Genomic DNA, 14,652 nt, shown 5'->3' with positions numbered 1-14,652 from the left:
CCCCAATTCCTTGAGAGCTAGGTTCCACAATGAACTAGAAAATGGGCAGTGAATAACCATATGATCCTGAGTCTCTCCCCTTGTTTGCATAGCACACACCAATTCGGGCTGAGGGAGATATTCGGGAGCCTCTTTTGAATCAAGTCGCAGGAAGGTAATCTTCCCAACGCAGTTGTCCATGAGAAAACCTGAACCTTCGTCGGAATAGGAGCTTTCCAGATTGGGTAGAAAAGAGAAAAGCTAGGAAATCGATCCTCCGGAAAGAAAGACTCGAAGAAAAACTTGACAGAAAACAATCCTGAGTTGTCCCACACCCATTTCCTCACGTCCTCCACGCCCTCTACTAAGTTTACCCCCCTCAAAACTTTTAATTAATTATAGCTTTCACATTACTAATTAATTATAGCTTTTAATTGCGTATAGGTATAATCGAGCGAGAGGAATCGAAACGTAGAAAAAAGAGACGCATTTTATAATTTCGGTATCCCGACGTCACCAAACCGTGTATCCCGACACGAAAGAAGAAAACAAAGGAATTTGATGAGGTAAATGGCGTGAGGGGCCGAGACTATCAAGTCATGGAATGTGCAAGAGTTTTGATTGGGCCGTGAGGTGTAAAGTAAATAAATAAATTCCACAAGGAAAATTGTGTCCAGCCCATTACCGTGTAATCAGATTGTAAGAAAAAAACGGACCCAATTCTCTTGTATTTTGGGGTGGCCAGGTTTCTAGACTTTGAAAAAATGGGACTGAGAACATACGCGATATAATTCAAGGAGAGAAGCGACTGCAGAGTTGAGAATTATGGAGGAGAACAAAGCGTAGGCAGCAAGGAGAGGACCTGAAGCGGCAGTATGAGATTATATTAGGGGGCAGCCCTCTTTCGAGAAGAAAGAAAAAGAGGGGAGCAGCGCACGAAGCAGAAATTGGAGAGAGAACTTTTCAGCCACCACAACCAGCCGCACACTCCAGTTTTTGGGATAAGAAAATTTGATTGGAGAAAGGGATCAATCAACGAAAGCAATTTCAAGAGTTTATTCTAATCCTTAGACTTTGTTTTTATTTTATTTTGGATTAAACTATGTTTGAATCATGGAGGAATTTTGTCGAACATCTTTTATTAATCGTAAGTATGGAACTAAGTTTAATTTTATCAAGATTAGGGGATCCGTTGCTTAAAACTTTTTTTTTATAAGAAACTAGAATATTATTAATAATGTGAAATGATTTTTGAATACAAACAGTGAACCAGTGGTCCACAAAAGCGTGCTAGTGCCCAACGCCAACAAAGTAAGCTATCATTCTAAATCAGAGCTAAACTCCAATCCCTATACAAATCTAGTGTTGGCATAGATTGAAAAACTAAACACTTATGTGCCCAAGTGGATACTCTTAGTTTTATCTTGTCCCAAAGTTCTTCCACAGGTTCTTCAATATCTTCAAATGTTCTTCCGTTTCTCTCTAGCCATAAAGACCAACACACGCAATGCACCACTACTGTCCAAAAAACTCTCCCTTTCTTTCCAAGACGAGCTCATAAATCTGCAGCAAATAAATCTTTTGTGGAGTTCGGAATCACCCAAGATAGCCCCAGTTCCTTGAGAACAAGGTTCCACAAGGAACTAGAGAACGGATAGTGAATAAGCATATGATCTAGGTAGGTAGTCTTCCTTAGGGGTGGAATAGGGTCGGGACCCGTCCCGTAAACCCCCTACCCAACTCCCATCCCGAAAAGAATCGGGAAACTTTTTGGACCCGACTATTCGGGATCCCGAACATTCGGGATCCCGTCGGATAGGGAGAGAAAATCCCGAATTTTTTTTTTCATATTCAAGACTTCGTTAAAAAAATAAAAAAAATGTGATTATTTTATTAAATATATTATTTAGAAACTTATATTTATAAATAAAAATAAATATTTAACTTAAAACATATAATATTAAAATATTTTGGATAATGTTTCAAGGTTTTGTTAAGAGAAAAAATTTATCGAATAATTATTAATAAAATGTTTGGATACAATTACTAAATAAATTTTGTTAAATACATTGTCAAATTAATCTCTTGAATCTTGTTCTACATATTTGTTCTAATTAGATAATTATAAAAATGAATTAATTAAATTATTAATTTATTTTAAAAAAAATACACAAAAATAAAATGTCATTTCGTGATTTTACAATTTGATCGTTCCAACAATAAAAATTATGCGAATTAAGTCCACAATTAAGAATTATATGAGTTGAAACCTAATAATATTTAGCTTATTATATTAATAAAGTTATTAATAAAATATATTATTATATTATTTCAGGACGGGCCGAGAATCCCGTCTGGATAAGGTTTTATTCCCGATCCCTCTTCCGATATTAATCGGGATGGGAAAAATCCCGAAAGTTCGGGTTGAAAAAATTTCGGGACGGGAATGGGATTCGGGAAGGGTCGGGATTTCGGAAATTTTTGCCACCCTTAGTCTTCCTACGCAGCTGTCCATGAGAACACCTGAACCTTCGTCGGAATAGGAGTTTTCCAGATTGGATAGAAAAGAGAAAACCTAGGAAACCGATCCTTTGGAAAGAATGACTCAAAGAATGACTTAACCGAAAACAAACCTGAGTTATCCCACACCCATATCCTAATGTCCTCCCCCCCTCTACTAAGTTTACCCCTCTCAAAACTTCAAGCAAGTTGCTTAGCTGGCCCAGTTCGTCGTCCTTCAAGTTGCGTCGAAAGTGCAAATTCCAAGATAAAGAGTTAGTGGAATAAAAGGAATCTCGACAGAGGAAATATGAGATCGACCTATTGTGTTCCCTAGAAATATGAAAAAGGTTAGGAAAAAGGTCTTTAAGAGTAGAGTCCCCCACCCAGCAATCTTCCCAAAATCTAAATCTATCCCCCCCTTAACCACTGCCCTCACAGAGTGAATGAAAGCCGAGTACTTCCTAGATATGAATTTCCACGGACTTCTGAATGTGCTGTGTCTAGCCAACCCCGCATCCCAACCGTTATCTTGAACGCCGTATTTACTCGCTATAATTCTCTTCCAAAATGTATCCCCCCTCGGTTGAAAAACGCCACCACCATTTACCTAACAAAGCCTTGTTTCGAAGGCAAAGATTAACTATTCCCAAGCTCCCTCTATCTTTTTGTCTACATACTTTATTCCAGGCAACCAAATGACAGTGAGTCTCCCCATCCGGTCCATCCCACAAAAAGTTCCTCATAATCTTCTCCATGGCCACTGCAACTCCGCGCGGGATCCTAAACAACGACAAATAATACAGGGGAAGGGCATTCATGACCGCCGAAATCAGAGTCATTCTGCCTCCTTTCGACAGGAAGGCTTTCTTCCAGCTAGTTAGCCTTTTAGACATCTTGAACCTCACTGGTTCCCAAAATGAAACCCCCTAAGTGGGTTCCCTCCCAAAGGTACTCCAAGATATTGAATGGGCCATGATTCCACCACACACCTAATCTCTCTAGCCAACTCTTTAATCTCTTAAGTGCTTATTTTATTGGTTTTAATGCTTTCGAAGATTAGCTACCTTTGAATGATTTTATTTATGTATTAGAATTATAATTGAGAATCGAGAGATGAAATTATAATATGATATAATAATTTATGCCGTGGATTTAGATTGAGATCGAGAGATAAAATCACATACAAATATGATAGTTATAGATTATTTAATCGAAAGCTAGTGATTTTCATAAATATTTAATGCGGTATTGTTTGTTAAATAAATGAACGAGAGTTGCTTGTTACAATTAAATATTAGGTTTGATATAGCTCGAGAATTTCAATTAGAAATAATATGAGACTTTTAGGAGATTGCAACAGTGAACCGAAATCTTGATAATTGTCTCTTATTGAATTGTTCCTTGCCAGCTTTAGTTGTTTTTGGTTGGAATTTGAGAATTTATCTTGTTTTTATTTTATTTTAGTTTATTTAAATTGTTCAGTCATTTTTCGTAGGTTGAATATAGTTTAAATAATTTTATTTGGTACTTGCTGATTAGTCCTGGTGGAACGACAACCCCTATTTTCTATCTATACTAAAACTTGACGACGTACACTTGCGGATTAATTCGTGCTAATATATTAAATTAGTGCAATGATATTTATATTATTTTTTAGTCTAAAGAAAAGCACGGTCACATGTTGCAAAACGATCTGACAACGTCTATCAAAAACAGCAAGTACTCTTGACGAAAAATAGTGTATCATCCGCAAACTGAATATGAGATATCTCTACCTTATCTCTATCGACCTCCAAACCCCATATGTGATCCATGGTCTTAGTCTTATCAATCAATCTCCCCAACACTTCTACCACCAAATTAAACAAAAAAAATGAAAACGGATCCCCTTGTCTGAGCCCTTTCTGTCCTCGAAATTTAACTCTTGGCCCCTTCTGTTTTTTCCACCTCCCCTCTTCCGCTATCTCATTCGCAATGAGACAACAATCAAGAATTTCCACCTCCCTTGCTCAAGCCCATGGACGTTATTCCCTAACAAACCTGACTTTTCCCCCAACATTGGTTGTCTCTTCTCCTCTAAACACCCCTCGGACACACCCACAGACAAGAGCGACACCGGAATGAAGGAAAAGGAAGAAGAAGAATGATCAAAGAGTGAGGACTTAGAGAAGATCGTACCTCACCCAGAGAAGATGCAAAAAGGCCCTCGATGTCCTCCAAACCCAAAGAAGACGGTGCTACCCATCTGAACTTGCTGAAATAGGAATCTCCGACTCAGTGGACTCATAACCCTGCTCGGAGCCACCTCCTTTCAAGTCCTTTATAGCCCGATCCTCCCATATCCCATCGTCTCCACCATCTAACATTCGTTCTTCCAGCCTCACCCTATTCTCTCTAAGAGTACCGTCATCTTGAGAAGTAACCAAACCAAACGTTTTGGTCGATTTTCTTCTGCTATATACAATCTCAAAATTTGCCCCGCCATCCTACCATCCTAGAAGACTTTGCTACATTCGCCTCTTTCTCTAGCAAGGATTGGATAGAACCTCTTTTAAACTCACCCTTTAGGATAAATCCTTGAGAAACTTAACTTGTCAACCTCCACACATTGGAGTCACCCACAACAATCCCAGATCCTTCAGCACTGACCATCATAAGGTACTCGTGAATGGACAATGCACCAGTAGATGATCTATACTCTCTCCCCCTTTCTTGCCCAGCACACACCAATTAGGATTTAAAAGACATTTTGGAGACCTCTTTTGGATCAAATCACAAGTCGGCAGCCTACCCAACACTGCTGTCCATGAGAATGCCTTTACCTTAGAAGGAATCGACGCTTTCCAAATGGTTCGAAACAGATTGAATTTTGGGAACAATGCTTCTGGAAAGAAAGAATCGAAGAAAGATTTCACTGAAAACTCTCCCGAAGCATCCCACTTCCAAAGCCTAGCGTCCTCTCCCCTCTCCGAAATACTAACCCTGCCCAAGATATCCAGTAAAGTTATTAAGTCACTCATTTCCTCGTCCCTAAGATCCCGACGGAAGTGGAGATCCCAAGATACTGAACTGGACGGAAAGGCTGAATTTATAGAAATAAAATGAGGCTTATTGTGAGATCTAGAAATCTGAAAAAGCAAAGGAAAAACGGAATTTAAAAGTTGAATGCCCTAGAGACCTGGAATAAAAATGGATAGAGATCCTTAAAAAAAAAAAAGTCCCCCCACCACATATCCTCCCAAAACCTGATTAAGCTGCCCTCTTTTACCACTGCCCTCACAGAGTCACAGACTAAAGAAACGCAGGGTAAATTCTTGAGATAAACTTCCATGGAATTCTAAATCTGGCATTCCCTGCTAAGCCTGCATCCTATCCATTATTTTGTAATCCGTATTTGCTTGTTATAACCCTCTTCCAAAACGTGTATGTCTTTACATAAAATCACAACCACCATTTCCTTGTGGGCCAAACAGACCTGGAATAAAGATGGATAGAGATCCTTAAAAGAAAAGTCCCCCCACCACATATCCTCCCAAAACCTGATTAAGATACCCTCTTTTACCACTGCCCTCACAGACTGAAGAAACGCCGGGTAAATTTTTGAGATAAACTTCCATTGACTTTTAAATGTGGGATTCCCTGCTAAGCCCGCATCCCATCCATTATCTTGTAATCCGTATTCGCTTGTTATAACCCTCTTCCAAAAAGTGTTTGTCTCTACATAAATCACAACCACCATTTCCCCTGAAGAGCACTATTTCTCAAACAAATGTTCTCAATACCCAAACCTCCTCTTTTCTTAGGTTTACAGACCTGTTCCCACGCAACCAAATGACAATGTGAATCCCCATCGGCTCCATCCATAGCAAATCCCTCGTGATCTTATCCGTTACCTCTATTATACCCTATGAAATCCTAAAAAAAGACTAAAAAACATCGGCAAAGCATTCATCAACAATGTTGAAACCAAGGTCAATCTGCCTCCTCTTGACAAAAATGCTTTCTTTCAACTTGCTAATTTTTTCGACATCTTTGACAGAAGAGGTTCCCAACACGAGATTTCAACAGATATCAACCCATTACAGAAGGATATTCGTCACTTCACAATTTTGTGGAGAACACACCCATTACACGATCCTATGAAATACGCGTCACGTATTGGCATCAGATACAGAAGTGTTGGGCGATCAGTATCAAATAAATTTGAAGCCTTCATGAAGATGTACAGGGAAGACAAAAACATGCATGATCAACTTCAACTGGAACTTCAGGCACAAATGAAAGAACTTTCGCTCAACCTTGTCGTTATGCGAGCTGAATCTATCACTAGTTGGGATCATGGAAACAACATCAAGGGATCTCATGACCAATGTCGTGCGAAGATGGATGAGGAAGACAACTCCTTCGGGGGACGAAAATACTCGGGGATGGACACATTGGGATGGCTAACGCACCGAGAACATTTCTTCCACCATCAACACACACAAGATCACGAAAAGATTGGAATTGTTTCTTTTCATTTGGAGGCCGATGCACAACTCTGGTGCCATAAAATGGAACAAACAACTCTTCTCTTGTGATGAATTTAAGGAGTGTAATTTACGTTTGGGCATGTCTTAAATTTTATGAAACTGGGTAAACTTGCTAAGCTAAGACAGACTAGAAGTGTTGAGTATCAACAGAAATTTGAACTCCTGGCCAAGGCTGACTCCTTAACCAAGGATTACAAAGTTGAGTTTTTTATTGCGGGTTGCAAGAATACATAGCAATGGTACTCATTCATGTTCCATTGAGTTTGGCTAAGCCGATGTGTCTTGCTAGACTATATGAAACATGCACCGGATCACCTCGTCTTAATGCGAGGGGCAGCAGCCAACAATCTCCGACTGTCTCATCCGCGGGCCAATGTATCAGAAGGCTAAACCGTGCAAAAAGGGTTTATGTTATAACTGCAATGAATTGTATGGATGTGGCCGCCAATGTACGATATTATTTCGGATTGAGGGTTTTGATGAGATATTATAAGAAGAGGATTCAAAGGACAAATTGGAAGAGGATCCCGAATATTTTATCCATGTCATTATTTTATCCATGTCATTACAAGCACTCGTGGCACTCAAACGATGCAAATAAAGGGTCCATTCTACACCACACTCTACTGAATCTAATTGATCCAAGGAGTACGCATTGCTTCTTGGATCAGCGGTCGGTAATATCCTGATTATCACATTGCTATGATCCAAAAGCCTACAACAACTAATTTGTAACCTATTAGAAAATATTATAGTTGTAAAACACGAGAGGCGCCACCGTGCGAGACCGTTGCCCCTGGGTATGCACCTAGGCCCAGCGGTTTACTCTGGCTTTCCTAGAGCATGCTTGAGGAAAGTCATATATTTTCCCTTTTCAAAAAAATTTACTTGAGGCTTTATTTCCTAAAATATTCAAAAATTACATGTATAGATTGATAGCAGCCATAAACTATGATCCAAATTGTCAGTCAGCCTTAAACTAGAGTCTAAATTGATTGAGTAGAGAAATTAGTGGAGAAAGTCCCTGCACTTACTTTTTTTTAAAATAAGAAATGACATTATATTAATCACGTGAAAGCGCTATTAATTACAGTATGCGGACAAGTGATTTGTTAACGCCAAAAGTCTAATCATGGCCCTACTCATAATAAATCTAAGATTGAGACATTCTCAAACTCTACATGAGACCCAATCCAAGTAGATGAATTTTGATCTTTTCCCAGCACTCGTCAATAGATTCTTCAATGTTTTCGAAAATTCTTATATTTGTGTGACGTAATATATTTTTTCTCCGCTTAATTATTTCCATAATAGTGCTTTGTCATATAATAGTAGTAACATTTTTAGAAAAATTAATAGTGCGTCTAGCTTTGCAAGACGCGAGCCTAGCCTTGTCCCTCAGGCTCGAGGACCCCTTTGTGCCTTTGTGTGCCTTGCGCCTTTTACAACTATGAATAATGTTAAGACATAAGATATTATTTGATAATATGTTGCATTTGATTTAAACTTTTGTTAAATAAAAATGTAGATTATACAACAATAAATCTAGTAAGCAATTGTACATTTTGATTGTTTACTCTAATAAATGGAACATTGATTTAGGATTGGGTGGAGTAAAATTCAGATTATATCATCAAACTCGGAGTTTGTATACTCCAACGTTGCAATGTGTGGGAACAGCCAACATAGTGAACTTTGGTATAGGGCTTTGGCGGAGTTGGGTTTCTTGTGGGTAACTTCGAGGTCATTACTTGCGGTTGATCAAGGGCGCGAACTTCGTAGGAGACGGAGACTACTTTGGACGGTGGTGATTCATCGTATTTGCTGGCACGTTTGGCTCGAGAGGAGCAAGAGGATTTTTGAAGATAAAGCAGAATCAGGACTTATGTGTTGGGAAAAGATCAAACTGAAGGCCTCTACGTGGATTAGGAATCATAAAGAGTTTGCTATGATCTCGATTATAGATTTAGTCAAAGATGGAGCGTTATATTTTGTTGATATTTAGTGGGTGCTAAGGGTTCCATCTGCGGATTTCTTATCCGCTTTTTGTAATTGTCACATGAACTTTTTATACATATCAGTGTTTTAAATAGCGCGCTATAGCCCATTTTTATGGCGTAGCGCTACATAGTGCTACAAGTTTAGCGTTTTGCACAAATAGCGCACGCTATTCTCAAGAAAAGCGCCCTATAGCGCAAATAGCGTGCGCTATAGCGCTATTTTCTGAATAGCGTAGGCTATTCGAGCAAAAAATAAAGGCCAATAATTGACATATTTTGACAAAAATTAAAGGCCCAAACAAGTAAGGTTGGGTCTTGTTAATGTGGAAAAGGACTATATGGATGTTGAAACTATATTTTGGCATCTAATGATCAATTATTATGGTTTTATGGCTAATTATCTCACTTATTTACCAGTATATAAGTATTTTTCTATTTTTTAATTAAATTAAATAAATTAAATAATTGTCATGCACGAATAGCTTACGTTATGCGCTACGCTATTTAAGTTACTCTATGACAGGACAAAAACGCTACGGACCAACGCTACGCTTTTTAAACACTGTTACATATATATAATACGATCTCGTTTCTTATCTTATCGAAAAAGAAAAGTGAATAATGTATCTATTTACTTAACATGATTAAACATATATGTGTTATTCATTCAAACCTGAAACGTGCACAGTATGATGCAAAAGTTCTGAAAAAACCAGTAAAGAGAATAAGAACTTTAAAAAAATGCCACAATCACTAATTTCCATCTTTGACACAAATAAACCGGTAATAAGAAACAAATTTTATGCAAATTTTAACAGTAAAATATGAATTCTTGAAATCATTAGAACAAAGAGAATTTACCTTTCATTAATGCTGTGAGCTTTTGAATCCCAGAATGGTACCCAAAAACTTTGCAGTTATAAATTGACAGTGTCACGACTGTCAAAGCATCTAACACCAACCATGATTCACTTGTCATGTTCATGCCTGTCGAAATGCTTAGTTGGTCTGCAGTTAATCGTGTGGAAATTTCAAATAAGAGCTTTTAGAACAAAATGAAGAAAGATATCAAATCCAACCAATCAAAATTATGACATTTTGAGAAAATCCCCAGTAAACAATTTAAAAACCAAAAAATGATCAAAATAAGAAGATATACAGTTTTGGAAAAATTTAAAGTCCTATTAGACATATAATAGATATTATTTTCAAAATTGCAATTTGCAGGCAAATTCACTTATTCAGATATAAAATTATATTGATCTGAAACAGTATATGAACCTAGAGAAGAAATTCAAAGTGAGCAGCACGTACACAACCATTTTATCAGGCAATAAGGAATGACACAGTATATAATAATAGTTCCTTATCTGTTGCAATATTTACTTATAACAAAGCAACTTGTAGATTTTCATGTGCAGTATAAAAGATAGGAAATATGTAGCATACAGAAGTGATTTAAATATAAAAAAAACGAGAACGCTGGAAAGACTAATATCCATGGATAATCACTTTAAAAAGTTCTATCCTAATCTGATCCCATTCAGCATCCAAACGTCTTTTGTATTACTTAAATCATTGAATATTGAAAACTATCCTGCTCGCAATTGATTTTCTAGTAACTTTTAATAAAGTGCATGGAAGATTACTTGTCCGCTTTTTTTGTGATTTGCTGGTTATCATTCTAATCTTGTTTCCTATCCAAAAAGAAAAAAGCGCATGGAAGATTACAAGTGCAATTCCATCACGGCCTACTTCCAAAAGTCACAGAAAGAAGAATCCCACTTCTCATGGAGTACGACGGATACAAAGGTAAATGTTGATGGGAGTGAAATCTTTTAACTCAATGCCATCAATAATAGTTTCAATTGCAGCAAAGTAGATTGTGACCAACTTACTGTCGGCAAGCAATGTTGTTATTCGGGAAAGTTCTTCTATCAATGTCAATATAATTTCAATAGGATGGCCAAAGTAACATCCAACCACCACATCACCAATCCTTCGAGAAGAATCCACAGGTGGAGCATAGTGAGCTTGTCCAGTAGGTCGCTCGAAATTGATTGGTCTCCAGTTACGGAATACGGCCAAGAATTGCTTGAGAAAAATATGGAACAACTTCCTCTTTTCCACCTGAGCATGAGCAAAAAATGGGCATAACCAAATAGACAGGCCTTCGCATCACATTTTAACTGGCAAGGGTGAATTATTTCCGGGACTAAGAGAGAGATTTGTAGCCACAAAATATTTATTTGGTTCTTCCAAAGAATGAACAATTTCTTTCATGACAGGACAGTATATCCATTCTAAAAATGGTGAAACTGTGTTTCCTAGATATATCCATAAACATATCAATAGTTTGAAATATATCCATCATTTAAAAAATATAACATGTTGAATATACTGAGAACTGAAGATCGATTGTAGATTAGATTGCATGTGGAGCTATAGAGCACTGGTACCATAAAACTTAAACTGATATCACGTAATTTGGCAGACCAGCCCTGATCATGAAACTATTGTTTGATCCCCACAGGAAGTCGTCTATCGCTTCAACATCAGTTACATCACAGTATGCAGGTAATAATATGACAGAATAGAATAAAATAGTAAATAAAGATTTTAGGGCCAAGAACTGTGATGTTCGTGCAAAGAGGAATAGTTGAGGGGCCTGGAAAAAAAGATGGCTTCACTTAAGTAAAAAATCCACGAAAACAAAAAGGCACAAAAAGACAACAAGTGTTACTCGGTAACTGCTATTACATAACTCTCGAATAGAAAGTAACAACAACAACACAATCATCATCATCATCATATTCATCTCTACACACCATACCTCATTAACAGCTTCTGCATAGTTTGCCCAAAGTGCCTTCAATATTGCCTCGTCGCCAGCCTCACTACTTAGCGCATAGGCCAAAAAAACAACATTCGTTGTAAGTTAATGCTATGACTAATATGCTAGGCAAGGATACAAAAATATTATTTTTTGAATCCTGAAAAAAAAAAAGTAAAAAAGAAATTCCGGTTACCCTAGGAATAGTTAAAAAGATTGATCTTAAAACTAGTATAGAAGTTACCGAGATACAATATAAGCCACTATAATGGAAGGATAATACAGGGGCAGCCACAGCATACAGAACTATAGGTAGGGATTAGGGGATAGATGGTGAAAGAAAATTAAATATTGACAAATTAAAGTAAAATCAAACTTTTCCGATAGAATGTGATTCAGCCACTACCTTAATATTTCTTATTATTCCGTATATTCATGATTGTTTATTCAAAAACCTGGGTAACACTTTACTGAATTCACAACAATGTCCCATATCGTAAGAATCAAAGTATAATCTGACCTAAAAGGATCTGAAACTGGAAACATTGAATTGGTAAAGAGGATCTTAATATTTACTTAATGATTGGTTCCATACCGATTCCGTCAAAAATTTCTCATCAAAAAATTTAAGGCAAAATCATATCTCTAAGCCGAACCAAATCAAAAAGAAATTAAAAACTACCTCTCAACACAAGATTTTAGAAAAAATAAGGCAATGAATCCATGCCTTAAGATCCAAAAACCTCATTAAAAAAATGCCAGACTAGTACAGAGGACCAGGAGAGAGATTCAAGCATTCAAATGAACTAGAAGAAAAAAGCATATTTGCAAAATTATACAAGATCTTGAACCCTATGGAACCAGTTACCGGGCTAAACCTAGACCAGTATTTCCACTGTCTTCTAGCGCTCAAGTAATATGTCCGGTATGGTATGAGAGCCTCAAAAGTGAAACCCAGGCTAAGTGAAAAATGAATCATTAAGCCTAACTTTCACGCAAAACACAATTAGGTAAAATGATTTGTCAATTGTCATGTAACTTTCTCGAGCAAAAACTAAATTTATACGATTAATGGCTCGTGCTTAACAAATAGAATATAAAGATAACTGTAAATTAGAATTCAGCGACATATGATCTGGAAGAAAAGTCGATTCTAGAGAAATATCTTTCAGTTCCTGCTTTTTCTGCAAATCTTAGCCAAATGTGATATTTTATTTTGTTGTCTTCCAGCCTTTGTAACCTCAAAACGAAGCAGTCAAAAACTGCTCAAGTTACAAGCTCTTTTCAAGATGAAGTCTTCTGCTGAGCCAAATAAAGATTTAGCAAGATCAAACTTGAAAACCCATCAAGCCAACTCAGCTTAATTCACACTAGCTAATTCGAAATCATTGGTTTGAGAAATACAGCTTCATATGCAAAACATTCCAAAAAAACAAAAGAGATAAAAATGAATCTATTTCCAATGAAGTACAAAAACTTGTACAACCAAAATTAGCCATCAAGAAATTTAAATAACTTAACCTGCAGACTGCCAACAAATTGCGAGGTAGAAATGTCACCTTATTGTTAAACAATTTTTCCCTCTCAAATACATAAGCCGCTTATGCCCCAACAAGTATACCAATGACTCTATATCCGCTGTTAAATATTTCATTTGTCTTTTTGTTCCTTTTTTAGCTCAGATGAAAGAATTAAAATTGACAAAGTGATATACGAGCTGATTGGTACTGCATAAAACAATATCAAAAGGAACCGTAATAAAAATAAGTACCTGAAACATATTGTCGTGGTAGGAGGAGAAAACCTCCCTGATGGTAAGCTTGAACTATATTCCCCACTTTGACCACTTGAAGATCTCCGAATAAGGTCAGCTACACCCTTGACTATGTTCATGACTCAGTCACGCCACCCAAATATTATGGGCACGTTTGGATGCTTGATGACCAATTATTGCAATCTACCATGGCTTTTTGAATATCCAAGACTCAAGAGTCTCTGTACAACTAACAGGGGAGAAACATTAAAAACATTTGAGCACTGATACTGCATTGAACTATAATCCAGAGCAAAATTAGATTGGAACGGAGAATAAAATAGTAGAATCAAGGAGAACATTTTTCCCTTCATCACCAACTCATTAAATGAACCCGGGGAAATAACTCAGATTATTATAGTTGAAACCAAGTCCAGTAGACATTCATCAAATGGGTGGAACTTTAACAAATTAGATAAACAGCGGACAGAGTTGATCACTTAATACAATAAAGGTTTACACTGAAATTCCACTGCAAAATCACTTCTCTGAGGATCGTTCTAACGATGGTGGCAAGTGGATAAATAACAGCAATCACTCACTAATGGATTCCGGAGTAAGTAATGCGACGAACCTTGCTAGATCAAGCGCTCGGCGGAACCCTAACGCCAGAGGTTTGGGGAATTAAGATCTGGAAATGAGGATTTTCTTCGAAAGCTTAAAAAATTGTTAAGCTTCAATTAAAAGGTGATTATTAAGGTTTATTACTGGCTAATCACTAACTAAATTTAAGTTAAGTGGCCATTACTAATACTGACCATCTCCCACTTGATAATTCGTGTGCATTAATTTATAACATTATTTTTAAAATATTTAATTTATTATCCTTCTCATATTTAAGTTAATAACCAGCGACCGAAACACACGCGATCCGTGTGCGACGTTTGTACATGAATATTAAGTATATATCATGTGTAATAATAAATATGCTATGAACTAAATTTATGGTGAAATTGAAGATAGTCTAAAATAATAATTGTATATTGTGTCACG

The 14,652-nt window shown here is 37.0% G+C and overlaps 1 protein-coding gene across 3 annotated transcripts in view; it reads right to left on the bottom strand.

Moving 5' to 3' along the window:
- LOC140873157 (BEACH domain-containing protein B) overlaps positions 1 to 14,363 on the bottom strand; it is a 71,477-nt gene extending 57,114 nt beyond the window's left edge. For 2 of the 3 annotated variants that reach the window (XM_073276197.1, XM_073276361.1), the window contains exons 1-5: positions 14,234 to 14,363; positions 13,618 to 13,841; positions 11,847 to 11,913; positions 10,912 to 11,143; positions 9,875 to 10,021 (exon numbers count right to left, since the gene is read on the bottom strand). In XM_073276197.1, coding sequence (XP_073132298.1) covers positions 9,875 to 10,021; positions 10,912 to 11,143; positions 11,847 to 11,913; positions 13,618 to 13,739 — 568 coding nt within the window. In that variant the 5' untranslated portion in view covers positions 13,740 to 13,841; positions 14,234 to 14,363. The remainder of the gene's footprint in view (positions 1 to 9,874; positions 10,022 to 10,911; positions 11,144 to 11,846; positions 11,914 to 13,617; positions 13,842 to 14,233) is intronic. The other variant, XM_073276281.1, reaches the window with a different exon arrangement.
- Positions 14,364 to 14,652: the final 289 nt, after the last annotated feature.

The sequence above is a fragment of the Henckelia pumila genome, chromosome 1 (genome assembly GCF_033568475.1).
Source record: "Henckelia pumila isolate YLH828 chromosome 1, ASM3356847v2, whole genome shotgun sequence".
In the NCBI taxonomy this organism is placed as follows: domain Eukaryota; kingdom Viridiplantae; phylum Streptophyta; class Magnoliopsida; order Lamiales; family Gesneriaceae; genus Henckelia; species Henckelia pumila.
This window is presented reverse-complemented; position numbering and strand designations above follow the sequence as displayed.